A 22,477-nucleotide genomic window follows, 5' to 3' on the forward strand; every position below is an offset into this window, starting at 1 on the left:
ACAGCTGTCTCCAAGGAACTGTAAAAAATCTGCCACCGAAGGAACAATGATCCATAGTCCAAATAATTATTCCCTTCTTATTTACGACTATCATAGTCATTTTGCAAAAAGTGCAGCTATAAATTAATGAATGTAGAGTCAATCAGATGTACATTCCTGAGGTCTTTTATCCACTGTAGCTCTGTCTTTTTCTACTCATGACATAAAGTATGTTGCTGTTGTTATTACTATTTGCCACTGAATCACTCACGACACATAATGACTCTATGGACAACAGCTCTGAACCCTACTCTATCCTGAGCAAACTTCACTATCCCTGACACACCTATCCCCATTACTCTAGTCAATGAGTCAATCCATCCCATCCAAGGTTTTCCTCTCCTGCATGTCCCCTCTCCAGGGATTGGTCCCTCTGGCAACATGCCCCAAATATGTCAGATGCAGCTTCAAAATCCTTGCCTCCAGGGAGTAGCCTCATTTCATCCTCTCCAGGATGAACTTGTTTGTTCTCCTAGCAGTCTATGATATATTCAATCCTCATCTCCAGCACCACAATTAAAAGGCATCAATTTTTCTTCTATCATCCTTAGTTACTGCCAGCTCTGTGACGCATAGCAAGTTACTATAAAGACCATAGCCTGGATCAGGTGCACTTACTTGGTCTATAGACTGACATCATTCTCTTCAGTACCCTGGAGATATCTCTGACAGCAGATTTTTCCATATGCAATTCATCTTTTGATCTTCTGGCTACTGGTATCAAGAGTGTTGATTGTGGAGCCAAGCAAGCTGAAGCTGTTAACAATCTCAGTTTCTTCACTGTTTCTCATGATGCTGCCCACTGGTCCAGTGGTGTGAATCTTTGTTTTCTTGATGTTGAGCTTCAGTCCATATTGAAGGCTGCAGTCCTTGACCTTCTGCAGCAAACATCTCAAGTCCTCCTCAGTTTCAGAAAGCAGGGTTGTATCATCTGCATAAAGTCGACTGTTGATGAGGTCATCCTCCAATCCTTATGCCCCATTCCTCCTCATAGAGCATAGCCTCCTGGATAATCTGTTCTGCATACAGACTGAAAAGTAAGAAGATAGGCTGCATCCCTGGCGTACACCTTTCCTAATTCTGAAACATGCAGTACTTCTTTATTCTGTTCTGACAACTACCTCCTGGGCCAAGTATAATTTTCACATAAGCACAATCAAGTGTTCTGGGATTCCCAGTCTTCTCAGAGTCAGCCACAGTTTGTTGTGATCCACACAGTCAAATGCCTTTGCATCATCAATGAAACACAGACAGACATTCCTCTGGTACTCTCTGTTTTCAGCTTAGATCCACTTAATAGTAGCTATAATATTCCTAGTGCCACAACCTCTTTTAAAACCAGTCTGCACATCTGGCAGTTCTCTGTTGATGTACTGTTCCAGTTGTTTTTGGATAATTTTCAGCACGATCTTCCATGCATGTGATATTAATGATATTTTAATTTCCACACTTTTAGGTCACATTTTTTTTGGAATGGGAATACGGATCTCTTCTAGTTAATAAGCCTGGTGGTTGTTCTCCAGATTTCTTGGCAGATGTTTCTTCAGATAACTTGGTGAGTGCGTCCAAAGTAGTGTCCGTCTGTTAAAATATGTCAATTGATATGCCATCAATTCCCGGAGCCTAGGTTTTTGCTAATTCCTTCAGAGCAGTTTGAACTTCCTTCATCATCACTGCTACCTCTTGAACATACACTGTTTCATTAAATTCTTCTGTGTCAGCCAATTCTTTTTGGTATACTCCTTCCATCTTCTGATGCTTCCTGGCTCATTCAACCTGTCCACAGCTTTGTTCTTCAGTTCCTTTTGTTTAAGAAATGTGGAGTGAATTCAGTCCTTTTGATTGTTCTGACTTCAGCTCTTTTTGCAAATTTCATTATAATACTTTGCTTTGTCTTCTGTTCACCTCCTTAACTTCTTGATTTCTCCCTTTGCTTTGGCTTCTTGGAGCTCTAGTGTAATATTCAGTCTTTTCTGAAATCCATTTGGTCTTTTCTTCTTCCTCTGTCTTATACATTCTTCACAGATGATATTCTTGATATCCTCCTGCAGCTCACCTAGTCTTTGCTCATTAGTATTCCAGGCCTCAAATCTGTTCCCAAGATGGACTTAAAATTCAGCAGAGATAGATTCAAGGTCAAACTTTGGTTCTTGTGGACCTGAGTTTTTTTTTTTTTTTTTTAGTTTCAGTTTGCATACAAGTAGTTCATGATCTGATCCACAAGCAGCACCTGGCCTAGTTTTCATAGCTGATATTGAACTTCTCCAACAATTTTTCCTATATATGTAATCAATCTGATGCCTGTGTAGGCCATCAGGTGGGACCTGTGTATATATGTATAGTCACTGTTTGTATTTCTTATAAAAGGTATTTGCAATGAATAAATCTTTAATTATACAAAATTCTATTATTCTCTCTCTAGACTCATTTATTTTACCAAGTGTGGGAAGCCAAATATTAAACTAAATGTTAAACCAAATGATTGATAAGGAATTGAAGGAAGCACAAATACAAGCTGGAATTCCTCTTGTGACAGACAAGATCACAAGAAATGAGTTGCTTCCAGCAGACAAGAAGCAACTAGTGTCCCCTGTAGAGGAAGAGAACTACTTCCTTCCTGAGCTAAGCATAAGGTTGACAATAGAGGAAAAACTTGGCTTCATTTCAAAAAGAATTCTCTTTATGATTTACTTCCTGACAATTCCCAGTGAGGTAATAGAGAGAGAGGAATGGCTTGAAGCTGTTTCAGTCTTGGAGCTGTGCTGTTTGCTTCCTGCCTTATGCTGTTTTTCTCCATCCTGGGTATCCCTGTCTCTTCACTGCCCCTGGTTTACAACATTTGACTATTGATACTTCTTCTCCATTCCCAATTTTTGCACTCCAATCACCCTTACTAGTGCATCCTGGCTGCATGTTGAATCAACTTCCGATTACAATGGTTGATAAAAGTCATCTATTTCCTCTTTTTTGGCTCTGGTTGTTGGTGCATAAATTTGAATGACAGTGGTATTAGCAGGGAGTACTGGTGGCCTAGTGGCAAGAAGCTGGCTACAATACTGAAGGGATGCAGTTTGAGGCCACCAGCTGCTCCATAAGAGAAAGACAGGCAATTTTCTTCTGTGTGATTAACTGCCTCTGAAAATCCACCAGAGGGTCAGCTATGGTTCAGTTCTGACTTGACGGTATTAACAGGTCTTCCTTGTATATGTGTATGGCTATTATCCTGTCAATCACAACACTGTATTTCAAAATGGATCTAGAAATGTTCTTTTTGACATCAGGTATATTGCCCTGTAAATTGAGGTAGTGGTAGCAGGAATAAAAAAATTAAACAATTTTTCAATATTTGTGAAGTTCATTTTTTCTACATTTTAGTACAGAAACTTAAAAAAAATGCAGTTTTGGTGGTGTTTGATTATGAAACAAGATCACTGTTAATTAATTACTACTTTGTCTGAATTTTGCTAAAATTAACTAAATATACACACCTTCTGTGTTGTAGTGTTAAGTGCAATTTATTCTTCTCATTTCCAAACCATGATATATGAATGGCTCTGATATGTGGTGAGAACAGATATTTGTATATTTGCAATGTGTGTTTTAGATAACTAGGATTAAATATTTAAATTAGTGTATTTGTGAACTGAACAGAATTAAGATTTGCCTTCAATGAAAAAAATCTTGATTTTTTTTTGTGTGTGAACTTTCTTTTAAAATGTAACCTCATCTTATTTAGTGTGTTAATTTTACTAAGAGTCTCAGCTGTGTTTAGAAAACACATTTACTTTTTGTCACATATGAACTACTGCCATAATTTTATTTGGGTATAAAGAAAGTCTACTGCCCTCTACTTAAATTATATAGATTTTTCTTACCCTTTTTCCTCTAAAAACATTCTTTAAAAACTTACAGACTACTAAGATTGATGTACACAAGCAAATTAGTTGGGTACCTTTTTTGGGGAAAAATTCTTCCCGAAGCACAAGGGGCTTATAAATCTGTTCTTTTCCTTGGTTTAATATTTTTAAAACTGATACAAGCTCTCAGAGCAAGAGACTAAAAATTATGCATTGCTGAACTCTTAAGAAAAAGAATATTGCAAAATTTAAAATTCTTACCAACCAATCTATTTTCAAAGAAAATCATTACATTAGTAATTTTTAAGAAAATAAAAGTTAAGAATAAAGAAGTAATGTATCAGATTTTTCATAATTATTTAGATTACCTATATCTGTTGGATATTAAAGGAAGACTACATTTATTTGTCAGTCTGTATATTGTTGTTGTTATGTGCCGTCAAGTTGCTTGCGACTCATAGCGACCCTATGTACAACAGCCCTAAACCCTGCTCTGTCCTGTGCCAATCGCATTGCCTCCGACACACCCATTCCCATTACCCCAGTCACTGAATCACTCCACCTCATAGAGGGTCTTCCCCTCCTGCGCCATCCCTCCACCTTCCTAAGCATGATGCCCCTCTCCAAGGTTCTCTCCCTCCTTACAACATGTCCAAAGTATGTCAGACGAAGCCTCAGAAGCCTTGCCTCCAATGAACAGCCTGGTTTAACCCTCTCCAGGATGAATCTGCTTTCTTGGCAATCCATGGTACATTCAATACTCTTCTCCAGCACTACAGCTCAAAGGCATCAACTCTCCTTCTATCCTCCCTAGTCATTGTCCAACTCTGATGCGTAACAAGTGATTGCAAAGACCATAGCCTGTATCAGATACACCTTAGTCTCCAGAGTGACACGACTGCTCTTCATACCCTGGAGAGGTCCCTAACAGCAGACTTTCCCATGGCAATGCGCCTTTTAATTTCCTGGCTGCTGGTGCCAAGACTGTTGACGATGCAGCCAAGCAAACTAAAGCTGTGTACAATCTCAATCTCTTCACCATCCATCCTGATGCTGCCAATTGGTCCAGTGGTGAGAATCTTTGTCTTCTTGACATTGAGCCTCAATCCATATAGTAGGCTGCAGTCCTAGACCCTCTGCAGCAGGCGCTTCAGGTCCTCTTCAGTTTCAGCAAGCAGGGTTGTATCATCCGCATAACGCAGGTTGTTGATAAATCGTCCACCAATCTTGATCCCAGCCTCCCGGATAATCTGTTCTGCATATAGGTTGAAAAGGTATGGAGATAGGATGCATCCCTGGCGTACACCCTTCCCAATTTTGAACCATACAGTGTTTCCTTGCTCTGTTCTGACGACTGCCTCCTGGTCCAAGTATAAGTTTCACATTAGAACGATCAAGTGTTCTGGGATTCCCATTCTTCTCAGAGTTAGCCACAGTTTGTTATGATCCACACAGTCAAACACCTTTGAACAGTCAATGAAACACAGACATTCTTCTGGTATTCCCTGCTTACAGCTAAGATCCACCTAACATCAGCTCCAATATCCCTAGTACCACGACCCCTTCTAACGCCAGCTTGCTGAAACTGAAGAGGATCTGAAAGGTTTGATGCAGAAGGTCAAGGACTGTAATCTTGAATGTGGATTGAAGCTCAACATCAAAAAGACAAAAATTGTCATCACTGGGCCAACTGGCAGCACCATGATAGTATAAGAGACTGAGGTTGTAAACAATTTCAATTTGCTCAGATCCACAATGAACACTCTTAGCACCAGCACTCAGGAAATCAAAGGATGAACTGCACTGGGGAAGTCGTCTGTTAGAGACCACTCCAAACTGCTAAGGAGTAATGATGTCTGTGTAGGGATTAAGGTGTACCTCATCCAAGCCACTGTCTTCACAAGTATTTGCTATGCATGGATGATGACAAAAGATAGAAAAGAATTGATACCTTTAAACTGGTGCTGGAGAAGAATACAAAGAACATACTATGGACTGCCAAGAGAGCAAACATGTTTTTCTTGGAGAGGGTAAAACCAAGTTTCTCCATGGAGGCAAGGATTTTGAAGCTCCATCTCACAATATTTTGGGCCCGTGGCCAGGAGCAACTAGTCCTGGGAGAAGGACATCATGCTTGGAAGGGTGGAGGGACAGTGTAGGAAAGGAAAATCCTGGATGAGATGGATTGACAGAATAAGTGTGATATGAGGGTAGATGTGTCAAGAGTCAGGGAGATTGGCTTGGGATAGGGTTGATATGAGTTGCAGGCAACTCGATAGCACATAACAACAGCAACAACATCATTAATGTTGCATGCAAGTAAAATCTTGTCCAAGATTATTTAAAAATGGCTGGAACAGTATATACATAGGTAACTACTAGTAATGCAAGCTGGATTCAGAAGAACCCATGGAAGGAGTGGTATTCACTGCTGATATCCAACAGGCCTTGGATGAAAGCAGAGAATATCAGAAAGATGTTTACTGATATTTTACTGACTGTTGTTGTTGATGTTCGGTGTCACTGAGTCGTGTATGACTCAGCGATCCTATGAATAAAATATATGAACCTAGTCCTGTCCTGCACCATCCTCACACTTCCTGACACACAAGAGCCCATTGAAGCAGTCACCTTGTCAATCCACCTGGCTGAGGGTCTTCACCTCCTGCACCAACCCTCCATCCTTCTCAACATCATGTCCTTCTCCAAGGAATAGCACCTCAAAGCAATATGTTCAAAGTATGTGAGCTAAAGCCTCATCATTCTTGCCTCCAAAGAGCACTCCAGCTGCACTCTCTCCAAGATATATCTATGTGTTTTCTTGGCTGTCCATGGAATATTCAGTGCTCTTCTCCAACACCACAGCTCAAAGGAATCAATTCTTTTTCCATCATCCTTATTCAATGTCCAGGTCTAGGATGCATAACTAATAATTGGAAAGAATCACCTTAGTCCTCAAACTGACATCACTACTTCTCAAAAATTTGGAAAAGTCTCTAACTGCAGAGTTTCCCATTGTAATGTGTCTTCTTATTTTCTGACTGCTGGTACCAAGTACCAAGGGTGTTAATTGTGGACCTAAGCAAGGTAAAGCTGTTGATAGTTTCAATGTCTTCTCCATCGATCATGACACTGCCTACTGGACCAGTGGTAAGAATCCTTGTTTTCTTGACATTGAGATGCAATTCAAACTGAAGGCTGCATTCCTTGATATTCTGCAACAAGTGCTCTAAGATTGCAGTGCAACTTCTTGGTTTTTTTTGTGTTTTGTTGTTGTTGTTGTTCTTGTTTTTTTTAATGTTATTATTTTGTGTGTGTACATACTATCAAATTGGATCTGACTGGTACAGGAAGAGACTGCCCCTCCTTCTCCAGCAGAGCATCTGGTGGATTCGAACCACTTAACTCTGGGATTGCAGTGCAACAAGTATTCAAGTCCTCCTCACTTTCAGCAAGTAAAGTTGTGTCATCTGCATAAAGTGCGTTACTGATGAGTCTCGCTCCAACCCTGATGCCACACTCCTCTTCATAGAGTTCAGCTTCTCGGATAATTTGCTCAGCATATAGAATGAACATGTATGGAGATAGACTACATCCCGGATGTACTCCCTTCGCAATTCCAAACCATGTAGTGCTCCCCTGCTCCATTCACACCACAACATCCTGTTCCAGGTATAGATTCCTCACGAGCACAATCAAGTGCTCTGAGATTCCCATTCTTCTCAATGTCAACCACAAGTTGTCATGATCCACACAGTCAAATGCCTTTGCGAAGTCAATAAAGCACAAATAGACATTCTTCTGGTATTCCTTACTTTCAGCCACTATGCAAAGGTAAATGAAGGATAACAGTGAGAATACCAATTCCAGAACACATGATTGTGGTCATGTAAAACCTATACACAGGTCAAGAAGTAGGTTATCTGAACAGAAGAGGGAACACTGCATGGTTTAAAATCTGGAAAGGTGTACATTATGGTTTTATTTTTCCCCATAGCTATTCAATCTGTATGCTGAGCAAATAATTCAAATAGCTAGAATATATGAAGAAGAATGTGACATCAAGATTGGAGGAAGACTCAGCAACAAAAATCCTTGCCACTGGACCAATAGCCAACATCACAACAGATGGAGAAAAGACTGTTGTCAACAATTTTACTATACTTGGATCCACAATCAACATTCATGGTAGCAGCAGTCAAAAAACAAAAGGCATGTTGTACTGGAGAAATCTGTTTGTTGTCAAGGACCTCACCAAGGTCCTAAAGAGCTATGCAGTTGAAAGTAGGACAGTGAATAAGGATGGCAGAAGAAAAATCAATGTCTTTGAATTGTGGTGTCAGAGAAGGATAATGAACATTCTTTTAGACTTCCAGAAGAATAAATATGTCTTGGAAGATGTGCAACAGTGTGCTCTTTGTAAGCAAGAATGATGTTAAAAGAGCAAAGGTCACATAGGGACAGCCATTTCTGACCTTTATCAACTTCACAAAGGGGAAATGTCCCCACAAATAGCATCAATAACGCAAAACCAATTCCCAAGAGGTAATTTCCGTGCTCTCATACCTCTTTCTACTCATCTCAACAACAATCTTACTGCTTTACTGGGTAAAAAGTCTCATGGCTCACAGGCCACAAAGAATCATCCTGGGGTAGTCAAAAGGTTAAAATCTAGATTAGTAGCAAAATATAGATGGTCAGGACCACTTCTAAAATGTGCACAAAGGTACCTCAGCTTTGAGCCTCACAGCTTTAGACTAGTGTTACAAAATTCTCAGTCCTACCAATATTGGCTCTCCTTTCTCCCCTCCCCTCTCAAAATGTCCAACAAACTTGGGCACAGGCTCTTGGTTTTGCTCTAGTTATGTTGTGGGGGAAGTCATGCGAAGATGGGAGCAATCAATCCTGTTTCATGTCAGGTCTCTCTAGTCCACTGTTTGAGCTCTGGCTGCTACTGCCATAGGTTTAGGTGGAACAAGAATTCCTGGGCTCAAAGAATGGGTTACTTTCTCTTGCTTCTTCTTTGCCAGCAATGAGGAAAGGTCTAATCTGCTACTGGAGCCACTGAATTTATTGGCAAGATTAGCTAATTCCCTTGTAGACCAGTGAGACCCCTGTAGACTGGTGAGACAGGCCAATTCTCTTATAGAATGGTGAGACAGGCAATTCCCTTGTGAACAAGCCAACACACCCTATTTACATATCCCCACCAATCCACATGGTCAAGTCAGATTCGATGGCTAGGAAAATCATGAATTCCACAGATGGTGAAACGTCATTGTACACTGGGCATGTTATCACAAGAAATCAGTCCTTGGAAAAAGACATTGTGCTGGGTAAAGTGGAGGACCACTGAAATACAGGAGGACCCTCAATGAGAATGACTTAATACAGTGACTATAATAACAAGCCTGAGCATAGTGATGAAAGTGAGTATGAGACAGAATGGAGCAAGGTTCTAATCTGTTGCTCACAGGGTCGCCATAAGTTATAGTGGATTCAAAAGCACCTAACAAAAGTATTTCTTTTCTACTTAAGGTTTCTTTTATACATATCCAGAGAGTTTAAATTTTTGTAGGCATGTTTTTATCTTATATCATCCTGACGTTTGTGTATACAAAATTTAAATAAATTGCTTAAAATAGTCCTTAAAGATCTTCAGGTTCAGAATCTGGCATCAATTCTTATTCAAGTTCCAAGCTGACTGGATTTTCCAAGTTACCCTGTGCACTAAGTAAAAGCTGTAGGGTTGCAGCATTTCTCAAAACCACTCAAGAATTGTCTCTGAGACTGAGAATTTCATCCAAGGTACTGCCATCCTTTCTGCAAACTAAATTTAATTTTTCTTTTTCTCTTTCCATCACTTGAATTAAATGTAGCTGGAAGGTAAGCAGCTTCTGTTCAAAGACACAAGAAGTGTCTGACAAACTGATGATTGACACCTTAACAACAGTCCTTTAAAAAAAAATGAGTCGTTCCAAGCTGTTATTACTTTGAAGTGTCTTCCATTTATTCCAAGAGATTTAACCACTCTCCTACCTGTACTTGGACACCTAACTAGTAGTTCACTGTACAAAAGTTCAAAATATTTTTTTTTAGTCTTCATTGACATACAGGTTACTTTTTTAAGTCCCACAAAGCACCTGATTGTTTTACAAGAAAATATGTAATTGTGATCCTTCATCTGATATTACCTCACTAATAAAAAATTTACATCCTGAGGCTTTGCTTCTATGCCTGCCTTCTTAACAAAGAAAGTTCAGTTTCTTTCAATATCTTGTTGGAGGCATTTAAATGACAAAATAATATATTGCCAACCATCCATGTAAACCAACTGAAACAATAATATGAAGTACCATAATGAAGTTCAAGCTAGCACAAACACTAGCAAATACAGCAGAACCATATGGTGATTTAGTGGGGAAAGAGTTGCACTGCCAATCCTTCAGGTAGGCAGTTCTAATCCACTAGCTGATCCTTGAGAGAAAGATGTGCAATCTCCTCTCACAGGATGTACACTCTAGGAAAACCTTCTGCAGGGCCAGCTCTGAGTGAGTTCCACCCCGATGACACATAAGAGAACCCAATAGTGATTAGATACCACTGATTTTGTGATAGATGGCAAATGACAATGAAATGTAAACAGACAAAAAAAGAGTACCTCATGGTTGGTAGATGTTGTTGAGTTAGCTCCAACCCATAATAATCCTTTATACAGAGAAAGAAATCTTTGCCCAATCCTGCGCTGTCCTCAAAATAATTTGTTAGAATTCACAAAATGGATGAGGCTTACTCATTCATTTAATAAAGGCTTTATCTGCTCTTTCTTCATCAAAGTATGTCCTTATCACTCCTGCTGGTACAATGGTTAGGCATTCAGTTGTAAAACGAAAAGCGCGTAACTAAAATGCACCAGAGTAAATGTTTGATGATCTACTCCATAAAAGCTTCAATTTCATTATCTCTATGAGTCAGTTTGACTGTCATATAGGGACACTATGATTCAGAACTGACTATACAACACATACCAGTAGGGTCTTGGTAGAAGACTTAAAAAAATGAATTTTTAGAAAAAGAATTTTTTATAAATTTACAAAATGAATTATGCAGATTTAGTTCTTAAGGATTCTGAAAAGTAATAATAGAAATTAACAAAGATAACCAAACAACTATCATTTTAAAAGGGGTAAGTGCCATAGAATTCACAGAGAGGCTATATTCATTCCTGCTTGCTGCTGGTGTTAGCTACGGGTAAATCAGTTCCTGCTTCATGAGGAACCAAGATACAGAATGAAATGCTGCCTGGTAAGGCAAGACTGGAAAGATGATAAGAAAGTTTGAGGAAAAGGGTTATCTGTAAGCAAACTTGAAGAATGATTGATGGGACAATATCTTGATGTTACTGCTGTCAGGTGCTGTTGAGTCAGTACAATTTACAGCAACCTTATGAACAACCGACCTGAACCCTGCCCTGTCCTATGCAATCCTCATCATCTCTGACTCATTAGAGCCCATTGCTGAGCAGAATTATTAAGTAATAAATGTTTATTTCACTGTTGAAAGGGAAAGGGTGAGAATGACATGGGAAGAAGAGTCTTAAGATATGACTTAAATAAATTTCTCTCATAATTAGCAAGGCTAGAAATTAAGATGGAAAAGGAGGCACTGGAAACAGTATCAGATTAGCAGGCTTTGATAAAATGAGAGACAAGATGTCTATTGAAAGTGAGGGAATAAACACAGGTTTGGACTGTCTATTGAAAGTGAGGGAATAAACACAGGTTTGGAATAGGTGCTACGGAGACTGTCACAGGGAGTAACTGAGAAGATTCTCTCCGTGGAGAGCACTCAGTTGAAGGTGAACTAAACTAATTTTCAAGCAGAACTAATCTGCATAGGATCATTCTTTTCTACAGCAATGTAGAAGGGAAAAACAAGAGGGGAAGGGAAAGTATTTACTCTATGATGTAACAGAAAAAGAAATTTACTTTACGATGTTATGCAACAATGAATGAATGGAATTCCAAAATCTCTGTAGATGTTCATTGAAATGAAAAAGAAATAAATTAAACTATTTAAAAACAAACAAACAAAAAAAGAATCTAAGTAAATGAATCCAGAGTAGTGAAAGTATTTCTGAAAATTCTAGACAATGAGTGATAAAATTTCCAGTTACTGCTAAAACTGAAGAGATCTGAGGCATTTGCTGCAGAAGGTTAAGGACTGCAGCCTTCAATATGGATTGAAGCTAAACATCAAGAAAATAAAGAATCTCAGCACTGGGCCAATTGGCAGCATCATGACAAATAAAGAGACTAAGATTGTTAACAGTTTCAGTTTGCTTGGCTTCACAATTAACACTCTTGGAACCAGCAGCCAGAAAATCAAATGACAAACTGTCCTGGGAAAATTTGCTGAGGGACCTTGCTGAAGAGCAATGATGTCAATGTAGAGACTAAGGTGTGCCTGACCATGGCATTCTCAATCACTTGCTATGCATCAAGAAACTGGTCAATGAATAAGGAAGACAGAACAATGAATGTCTTTGAGTTGTGGTTCTGGAGAACAGAACATACCATAGACTGCTAAGAGAATAAACACGTTTGTCCTGGAAGGAGTAAAACCAAGCTGCTCTTTGGAGGCAAGGGCTTTGAGGCTCTGTCCCACATACTTTGGGTATGCAGCCAGGAGGGATCAGTCCTTAGAGAGAGATATCACGCTTAGAAAGGTGGAGGAACAGCACAAGAGAGAAAGACCCTGGGTGGGATGGACTGTCTCAGTGCCTGAGGTAATGAGGGGTAGATGTGTTAGAGACAATGAAATTGATTCAGGATACAGCAGGGTTCAGAGCTGTTGTACAAAGGTTGCTATGAGTCACAAGTGACTCAATAGCATGTAACAACTGAAAGAAATGTAATTTTTTAATATAAAGTATAACAACAATCACTTATTTATCAAAATTTCCCCATTTATTAGCTCATTTCTTCTTCCCAAGATGTAATTAGATATCTTTATCTTATTTTGGATCTGGAAACAGATTTTAACATATAAATCTAAAATTATGTAGCAAAACTGTACATCAAGCCATTCAAATCTAAACCTACTACTTTTCCTGCTACATCATCACCTCCTTCTGCTGGATACTTCTTTCCTGACAGTGTAGACTTTACTAAAGTGCCAATTCAGGTGTTGGCATCTTGTAGGAAATTGCTATCATTAGTTAAAATCCACTGCCTTATTAACCTTGGTTTCTATACTTAATACAAGAGCAGACTCTACCTAAAAGTAAAAATCTTAAGATACACCAAAAACAGGGGGGAAAAAAACAAACCCTCAGAGCAAAACAGAAAGGGTATTAAAACAACCCAACTAAATAGTTTTAATAGATTAACACATTAATACTTAGAATTTCCACAGTGCTTATTCATACTTGATACACAAGTAATACAGACACTATCCACGGTCTCAAAACAAGCCATGCATATGTTTATACAATATGATCACCATATTTAAGCCTCCAATGGAGCCAAGGAAGTTCCCTTTTTCTCTTTGTGAAAATAAAATTAAAAATAACCCACAGTTTCATCAATTGACAGATAGCTAAGTAAAATATGTTATGCTCATACAATGGAGTATAATTTAACAATATAAATTAATATAACCACTTCTTACTTTTACAGCATTACAAAACTGTGAACTCAACTAATATCATTGTTCAGCCAAGTTGACAAACACCGTATGTAGTGACAGAAACCTCAAAAATTGGCTTTTCTATCCATTATGTTAGCCCCTTTGGGGGATGTGGTCTCCAGTCACCTAAAAACTGTGGACCCATGGTCTTGTGAATCAACAGCTGTAGGACCAATCAATATGAGAGTACTTTCCACACTGTGAAAATCATTAGTAGAAAAAGGGTGAAGAAACTGTAGCGCTGCTATGAAGACTGTGACAAGGTATAACCAGAGAAAGCCTAGAGATAGAGCCACAGTTAAATGTTTTACATGCTGGATGAATAAAAGAGCTGACTTCTAACTGCTCTGAGATAAACTTTGCTGGATAACTTAAGAAACCAGAGGTATATCTGTGCTGCTTAACTAAACCTGGACTTTAACTAACTGAGGAAATTATGCCTTGTTAGTCAGGCTTGGGACTGCTGGACTAACTTGAACTTGCACTGTGGACTTGGCATCCCCTTCTCCCCACATTATTTCTCTAATAAACCCTATAACTCTGAGTAGTCTGTGAGTCAAGCTGCAAAGAACACTGCACCCAATGATTCACAGAAACAGGAACAGGAACATGGCGAGTAATATGTCTGAGCATGTATCTATTTGTTTAGTACTATGGATATTATTGATAAGAACAGAAGCTGGTAGAATTAAGACTTAGCCTTCCTGACACATGTCAGATCTAAGCTATAATATTTTCAATAATTTCTTGTACTTCTGAAAGTTGGGTAATGAATAAGGAAGACTGAAGGAGAATCTATGACTTTCAAATGTGGTGAAAAGTATTAAATGTAACATGAATTTCCAGAAGGCCAAATCTGTCATGGAGGATATCTAACTAGCATGTTAACTGCAAGGATGGTAAAACTTTGTCACACGTACTATGAACATGTTGTCAGGAAAAAACGACATCATGCTGTGAAAGGCAGACGGTCAGGGAAAGAGATGAAGATAGACTTTCAACAAGAGGAAATGACACAATAACTGTAATAATGAGTAGATGTTGTAACAACTGCACAAAGACTAGGTTCCAATTTATTGTTCATCATTTCACTAGGAGTCAGAATCAATTCAAGTAGCTGATGTTAGATGGATCTTAGCTGAAAGCAGAGAATACCAGAGGAATGTCTATCTGTGTTTCATTGACTATGCAAAGGCATTTGACTGTGTGGATCATAACAAACTGTGGCTGACTCTGAGAAGAATGGGAATCCCAGAACACTTGATCGAAACCTATTCTTGGACCAGGAGGCAGTCATCAGAACAGAGCAAGGGAACACTGCATGGTTCAACATTGGGAAGGGCATACGCCAGGGATGCATCCTATCTCCATACCTTTTCAACCTATATGCAGAACAGATTATCCGGGAGGCTGGGCTCTATGAGGAGAAATGTGGGGTCAAGGTTGGTGGACGATTTATCAACAATCTGAGTTATGCATATGACACAACCCTGCTTGCTGAAACTGAAGAGGACCTGAAGCACCTGCTACAGAGGGTCAAGGACTGCAGCCTCCAATATGGATTGAGGCTCAATGTCAAGAAGACAAAGATTCTCACCATTGGACCAATTGGCAGCATCAGGATGGATGGTAAAGAGATTGAGATTGTTCACAGCTTCAGTTTGCTTGGCTCCACAGTCAACACTCTTGGAACCAGTAGCCAGGAAATTAAAAGGCGTATTGCCATGGCAACATCTGCTGTTAGGGACTTCTCCAAAGTACTGAAGAGCAATGGTGTCTCTCTGGAGACTAAGGTGCGTTTGATACAGGCCATGGTCTTCACAATCACTTGTTATTGCATCAGAGAGTTGGACAATGACCAGGGAGGATAGAAGGAGAATTGATGCCTTTGAGCTGTGGTGCTGGAGAAGAGTATTGAGAATACCATGGACTGCTAGGAAAACAAACAGATTTGTCCTGAAAAGGGTTAAACCGGGTGGCTCCCCGGAGGCAAGGATTCTGAGGCTCCATCTAATATACTTTGGACATGTTGTGAGGAGAGACCGGTCCTTGGAGAAGGACATCATGCTTGGGAGGGTGGAGGTACGGCGCAGGAGGGGAAGACCCTCTATGAGGTGGATTGATTCAGTGACTGGGATAATCGGGATGGGAGTGCCAGAGACAGTGCAATTGGCACAGGACAGAGCAGAGTTTAGGGCTGTTGTACATAGGGTCGCTATGAGTCGCAAGCAACTTGACGGCACATAACAACAACAAAATTTTCATCTAAAAAGGTCTCATACAGGACCTTAAACTCAGAGCAGGTGACAACACTCAGCAGGTGAAATTCACCAGCCACTCCACAGGAGAAAGACAGAAACAACTGTGTCCATAGAGATTTACAATATTGGACTGTAAAATGGCACAACCACTGTGGAAGGCAACACATTTCCTCAAAAAAGAAGAACATAATGATTCCATATGACTCAGCTATTCCACTGCTAGAAATATACGCCAAGGAAAACAAAACCGAGACACAAAGGGAGATTTGTACACTGATGTTCATAGCAACATTATTAACAACAGAAGTACATGGAAACATCCAAAATGCCCATCAACAAACAACTGGAATGAGAAACTGTGGTACATTCACATGATGAAATACTATGCAGCACTTAAGAGAATTAATTTTGAAAAATACTATTTAACATTAGAGAGGCTAGAGAGCATTATGTTGAGTGAAATAACTCAGGCTCATAAAGACAAATACTGAGTAAGATCACTGTTGTAAACAGAAGGATAACTAATAAGATGTATATGAATATCCAAAGAGGGAAGAGGAGGGGGCAGAGGGCTCAAGGTGCAGAGGGAGAAATTATGGGTTTGCACAGTTTGGTGAGCAGAAGTATGAGACAAAGGGATTAAGAAGGATCCAGTGGGGATCTGAAAAGATAGGGTAATAGGGGGCACAGATCAATGGGGATTAATATTGAGACACAACATATAGGAATGATTGTAAAGAAACACAATGTGCATGAAACCTTCCAAAAAACAGTAAAATTTTTAAAAAAAAATTTTTTTTTAAAATTTTACCATTTTAGAAGTCCTAGGGAGAAAGTTCTGCTCTTCTTGTAGGGACATATGAGCCAGAATTAACTTCACCGTAGTAGATATGGATTTTGGAGGGTATTTCTAAAACAATTAGGCCTGGTTGCACAGTAGCTAAGCTCTCAGCTAATAAGCAAAAGGGTGGCTTGAATCTACCAGTCACTCTGTGAGAAAAAGATGCAGAAGTCTGTTTCTGCAAAGGCTGCAGCGTTGTTTACCCTAGCACACACTCACTCATAACCACTGGAGTCAGAACCTCCACAGGGTATCCAGAGGCTGTAAATCGCATGGAATGAGACTGCCCATCTTTCTGAGAAGCTGCTGGTAGACTGTTAGGTAGCACAGTTCCCTACCCACTAGGCCACCAAAGCCGCAATACTAGAGGATTCTACTCTATTCTACAGGGTCACTATAAATCAGAATCAACGTGATGGCAACAAGAGTAATGACTATACCATACCTGGGAGAAAATGTGTGTTCCCCTGAGCCAAACGAAAGTATGTTTATGACTCTAAAAATGTGGAGGGAGTAGGAAGACTTTCTCTTTCTAACACTTGATTCTGTTCAATTTTCTAAGAATCTAGGAAAACAGAAGAGCTCTAGATATAGTCCTCTTATTAAAAGGAATTTAATTTTATTTTTAGATTAGACATAATGTATCATGACAGGTCACATCAGCAATACTTAAATTAATAATCACCAAAGATTAAATTATTTCCAAAACATATTCCCATTCATAGACTATTTGAGTATAATTAAGATTTGTATAATTTCTGGAGAAAGAAATAACATCATCTACCAGGGTCAAACCAACATTAATGCTAAGGAAATAATTCAACAGAAGTAAAAGGCTCTACGCAGGAAGAATTTTACCACCATATTAGGTATATAAGCAGAACACTAGGGAAAGTGCAGATAACTAACAAGTGAAGGGTCTGATCAATCATGATACAGAAACACCAGAAAGAACACCATCCATCAAATAAAACAGAGATGAAGTGGGAGCATACTAATGTTTGTGACATAAAGGGAAATAGAACATAAAATGGCAGGTACAGTAAGGTTGATTAAATTCTGTCTGTCAAAAACTTTTTAAAAAATGCATTTTTAAAAATCATTTGGTATATGCACACCCATGTTAATTGTGGCTTTGTTCACAATAGCAAAGAGTTGGAAACAACCTAAGTGCCCATCAACAAATGAATGGATAGAGAAGCTCTGGTATATTCACAAAATGGAATAATATGCTGCATTGAAAAACAAGGAACTCATGAAATATGTATTATTCAAAATAGGTGATGCTGGAGGACATTATGCTGAGTGAAATATCTCAGTCACAAAAGGACAAATACTGCATAGTGCCACTCTTGTAGAAAGGGATTGACATCAGGGTTGGGGAGAGACTGAGAAAGATGGGATAAATTATGTATACTGCATTGAAACAGATGAGGGAGAGAACTGTTCAAAAGTGATATATGTTTGGGTATTATGGTCACGGGAAGAGTCCAGAATGAAGGTTGCATAGTGGAGTGTTCTTGTGTGTGTGTGTGTGTGTGGTGGGGGGGGCAGGGATTGTATAACAATGAAAGAATTTTTCTTTTACTTTTCAAAGAGAAGCGCAAATTTGGGGGGAGGGGTGGGCAGGGGGAAAAATTCAACAATGAATGAATGAAAATCCAAAGTCTCTGTAAAAGTTCATTAAAATTAATAAAAATAAATCATTTTGAAACATTATTCATTCCAAAATCTCTAACTTTTTAAAGATTCTCCATATATTCTCAGTTAATTTTTTCTTTATTCTCCTGTGTCTTATCTTTCTGGTCCTCTCTATTTCCCAAGTGTTAACTTGTCTTTATCTCCTTCAGTTGTGATCTTGACAAATATTTCAATGGCAATCATGTTTTCTATGCCAGCTCTAGGAAAAATAGCTAACTAATTGCTACAGACTGGAAAACAAAGCCCCCGTGTGGTCACTGAAAACATAGCCTGCCTTGTTAGCACTGCAAGTGACACAATAGGAAATGAGAACCAGGGAACTCTACCGTGTTTCCAAACTATTTTCTAGTTATTTTTGCCAGTTGGTGTTGCAATGCATAGGAAATAGACACAGATATAACACAATAAGTACCACATCTCTTACCTATTAAATGAATCTGATTCTGGTGAAGAAGCAGCTTCTTGAATATCAGTACAACCTGAAGTATCATCTGACTGATCAGACTCTAATTTTCCAAGGGAGCCCAGCTGCGGCTGATGTAAATGGTTTGCCACCGAGACCTTGTCTGGGAATTTAATTTCATTCTTTACCTGCCCTATAAAGGAAAAACACAGAAAAAAATTAAGGAAAAATAAACAATGCATATTGTTATTATGTGCTGTTGAGTCCTCTGCGATTCATAGCGACCCTATGTACAACAGCCCTAAACCCTGCTGTCCCGTGCCAATCTGTCTCTGACACACTTACACCCATTACTTCAGTCACTGAATCAATCCACCTCATAGAGGGTCTTGCCCTCCTGCACTGTCCCTCCACTCTTCCAAACATGACGTCCTTCTCCAAGAACTGGTGCCTCCTTGCAACATGTCCAAAGTATGTCAGACAAAGCCTCAATCTGTCTATTATTGGCAGCATCATGACAGATGTCAAAGAGATTGAAATTGTCGACAATTCTAGTTTGCTTGGCTCCACAATCAACACTCTTGGTACCAGAAACCAGAAAATCAAAAGACAAATTGCCCTGGGAAAACCTGCTGTCAGGAACCTCTCCAGAGTAGTCAAGGGCCAAAGATGTCAGTCTGGAAAAAAGGTGATCCTGATCCAGCCCATGATCTTTGCAAATACTTGCTATGCATCAGAAAGATAAGACAATGACTATGGATGATTGAAGAATTGATGTCTTTGAGCTGTGGTGCTGGAGAAGAGTACTGAATATACCAGGGACTGTTAGGAGAACGAACAGGTTTGTCCTGGAGAGGGTGAAACCAGGCTGTTCCTTGGAGGCAAGGATTTTGAAGCTCCATCTGATATACTCAGGGCATGTTCAAAGGACAGACAAGTCCTAGTAGAGGTACATCAAGGTTGGAAGGGTGCAAGAGAGGAAGACCTTGGATGAGATGGAATGACTCGGTGACTAGGGAAAGGAGGGTAGGTGTATCAAAGGCAATGAGGTTTACAAGGGACTCAATGGCATCTAATAACAATTTGTATTTTGAATGTGGTGGTATTGACAGGTGTTCCTTGTATGTGTATGGATATTATCATGTCACAACATTGTATTTCAAGACAGATCTGGAAATGGTCTTTTTAACTAGGAATATGACCTTGTTTTTCCTCCCCTTTTCATTTCCAGCATAGAAGATCATATCTGATTCAAAATGTCCCATGTCAATGCCTCTCATCTCACCAATGCCTAGTATTTCAATATTTATGTATTCCATTTCTCTTTTAAGAATAACCAATTTACCTACATTCATGCTTCTCACATTCCACTAACAAGTGTCTGCTCGAAAGTGTTCCTCCTCCTTTGTGTCTGTCAACCAGAGGCCCAGCCTGAAGTGTCTAATTCAAGTGTGCTCTATTGGTTTTCAAAGGGCTGTTGTTCTCTCTAGAAGTTCACCTTAGAGCATTATCTGACAGACAAACATTTTACCCAGGAGAGCATATGAAGTACACTTCAATTACAAAAGTAACCAATTAAGTGTTGGTTCCCTGTCCCCCATCCCTTACCACCTGTGATTTGGTTCTGCTCCCTGCCCTGCTCTGCTGACATCCACTTCTGCCCCTCCCCTTCCAAATCCTACCTTGCTGAGCGAAGGCCAGACAAGCTGTGGGAGGATATTAAGAATATTATCTATGAAGAATGCAAAAGATCATTACAAAGACAAAAAGGAAGAAAAGACCAAGATGGATGTCAGAAGAGAGTATGAATATTGCACTAAAACACTAAGAAGCCAAAGCAACAGGAAGAAGTGTTAAGGAGATGAACTGAAGATTTCAAAGGGCAGCTTGGGAAGACAAAGCAAAGTGATCATAGTGAAAAGTGCAAAGAGCTAGAATCAGAAAATAAAAAAGGCTGAACTTGCTCACTATTTTTTTAAAGGATACTATCGATACTGAATGATCCAGGAAGCATCAAAAAGAAGATAGAAGTACACAGAGTCACTGTAGCAAAAAGAAGACATAGAAGAATTTTATGAAATAATATATGATGAAGAGGCAATGGTGGTGAAGGAGGAAAATCGAGCTGCTCTGAGAAAATGGCAAAAACCAAAGACCCAGGAACTGATGGAATATCAATCCACATAGTTCAAGAAACAGATGCAGCCCAGAAGTGCTCACCAGGTTGTGCCAAGAAATCTGGAGGATAATCTATTAAAAAAAAAAAAAAGTGATCCAGCAGAGTTTGGAAATTAGAAAACAAATGTCAGTATCATATGCAAGCTAAATCCTACTGAAGGTTATCCAAAAACGAATGGAACTTGTACATTGACAGAAAACTACTAGAAATACAAGCTGGATTTAGAAAGGGCTGTGGCACTAGGGACATCATTGTCAATGTCAGATGGATCCTGGCCAAAAGCAGAGAGTACAAGAAGAAGGTCTATTTGTTTTTCATTGAGTATGCTAAGGCGTTTGACTGCATGGATCACAACCAATTGTGCCTAACCTTGAGAAAAATGTCTGAATCTCAGAACATCTGATTATGCTCTTGTGGAATCTGTACTTGGACCAAGAGGCAGTTGTCAGAACAGACGATTTGTCAAAATCAGAAAAGAGGTGTATCAGGAATGTGTTCTGTCTCCATACTTTTTTAATCAATCTACACAAGAACAGATCATTCCAGAGGCTGGACTTTATGAGGAAGAATGCGGCATTAGGACTGAACAAAGACTTATCAGCAACCTACATTATGCAGATAACACAACCTTATTTGCTGAAACTGAGGAGGGCGTGAAGCATTTGCTGTAGAGGGTCAAGGACTGTAATCTGAAATATGGATTGAAGCTCAACATAAAAAAAAAAGAAGATTCTCACCACTAGGCCAAATGGTAGTAGCATCATGGTAGAGAGAGAAGAGATTGAGCTTGTTAATAAATTCAGTTTGCTTGATTTCACAATCAACATTCTTGGCATAAGCAGTCAGGAAAGCAAAAGATTAATTGCATTAGGAAAATCTGCTGTTCGGGAGCTCTCCAGGGTGCTGAAGAGCAAGGATGTCAGTCTAGAGACTAAAGTGAGCCTGATCCAGGACATGGTCTTCGCTATTACTTGTTATGCACCAAAAAGTTGGTCAACGACCAAGGATGACAGAAAAACTGAGCCTTTGTCTTGTAATGCTGGAGAAAGAACATAACATTTACTTCCAAAAGAACTAACAATTCTGTCTTGGAGAGGATGAAACCAAGCTGTTCCTTGGAGGCAAGGATTCTGAGACTTTGTCTCACATACTTTGGGCATAAAGATAGGAGGAACCAGTCTTTGGAGAAGGGTATCATGCTTGGAAGGGTGGAGGGACAGCACAGAAGAGGAAGACCCTGGATGAGATGGACTGACACAATAACTAGGGTAATAAGGGTAGGTGTGTCAAAAGGCAATGCGTTTGTAGCAATAAGACAAGAGAAGGAAATAAGAAGAATCCAAATTGGAAAAGAGGAGGTAAAATTATCTCTCTATGCAGATGATATGATAGTATACTTAGAAAAACCTAGAGACTCAGCAAGAAAACTATTGGACATGGTTGACCAATTCAGCAAAGTAGCAGGATACAAGATCAACATACAAAAATCAGTTGGATTTCTCTACA

The 22,477-nt window shown here is 39.4% G+C and overlaps 1 protein-coding gene across 1 annotated transcript in view; it reads right to left on the reverse strand.

Moving 5' to 3' along the window:
• The window catches only part of RAD18 (RAD18 homolog (S. cerevisiae)), a 135,446-nt gene that overhangs the window by 29,779 nt on the left and 83,190 nt on the right, over window positions 1-22,477 (reverse strand). The window contains exon 12 of the mRNA XM_006888949.1: window positions 18,814-18,985. Within this exon, the coding sequence (XP_006889011.1) occupies window positions 18,814-18,985 (172 nt within the window). The remainder of the gene's footprint in view (window positions 1-18,813; window positions 18,986-22,477) is intronic.

Source organism: Elephantulus edwardii, unplaced genomic scaffold, assembly GCF_000299155.1.
Source record: "Elephantulus edwardii isolate Elephantulus edwardi_28Jun2011 unplaced genomic scaffold, EleEdw1.0 scaffold00073, whole genome shotgun sequence".
NCBI lineage: Eukaryota > Metazoa > Chordata > Mammalia > Macroscelidea > Macroscelididae > Elephantulus > Elephantulus edwardii.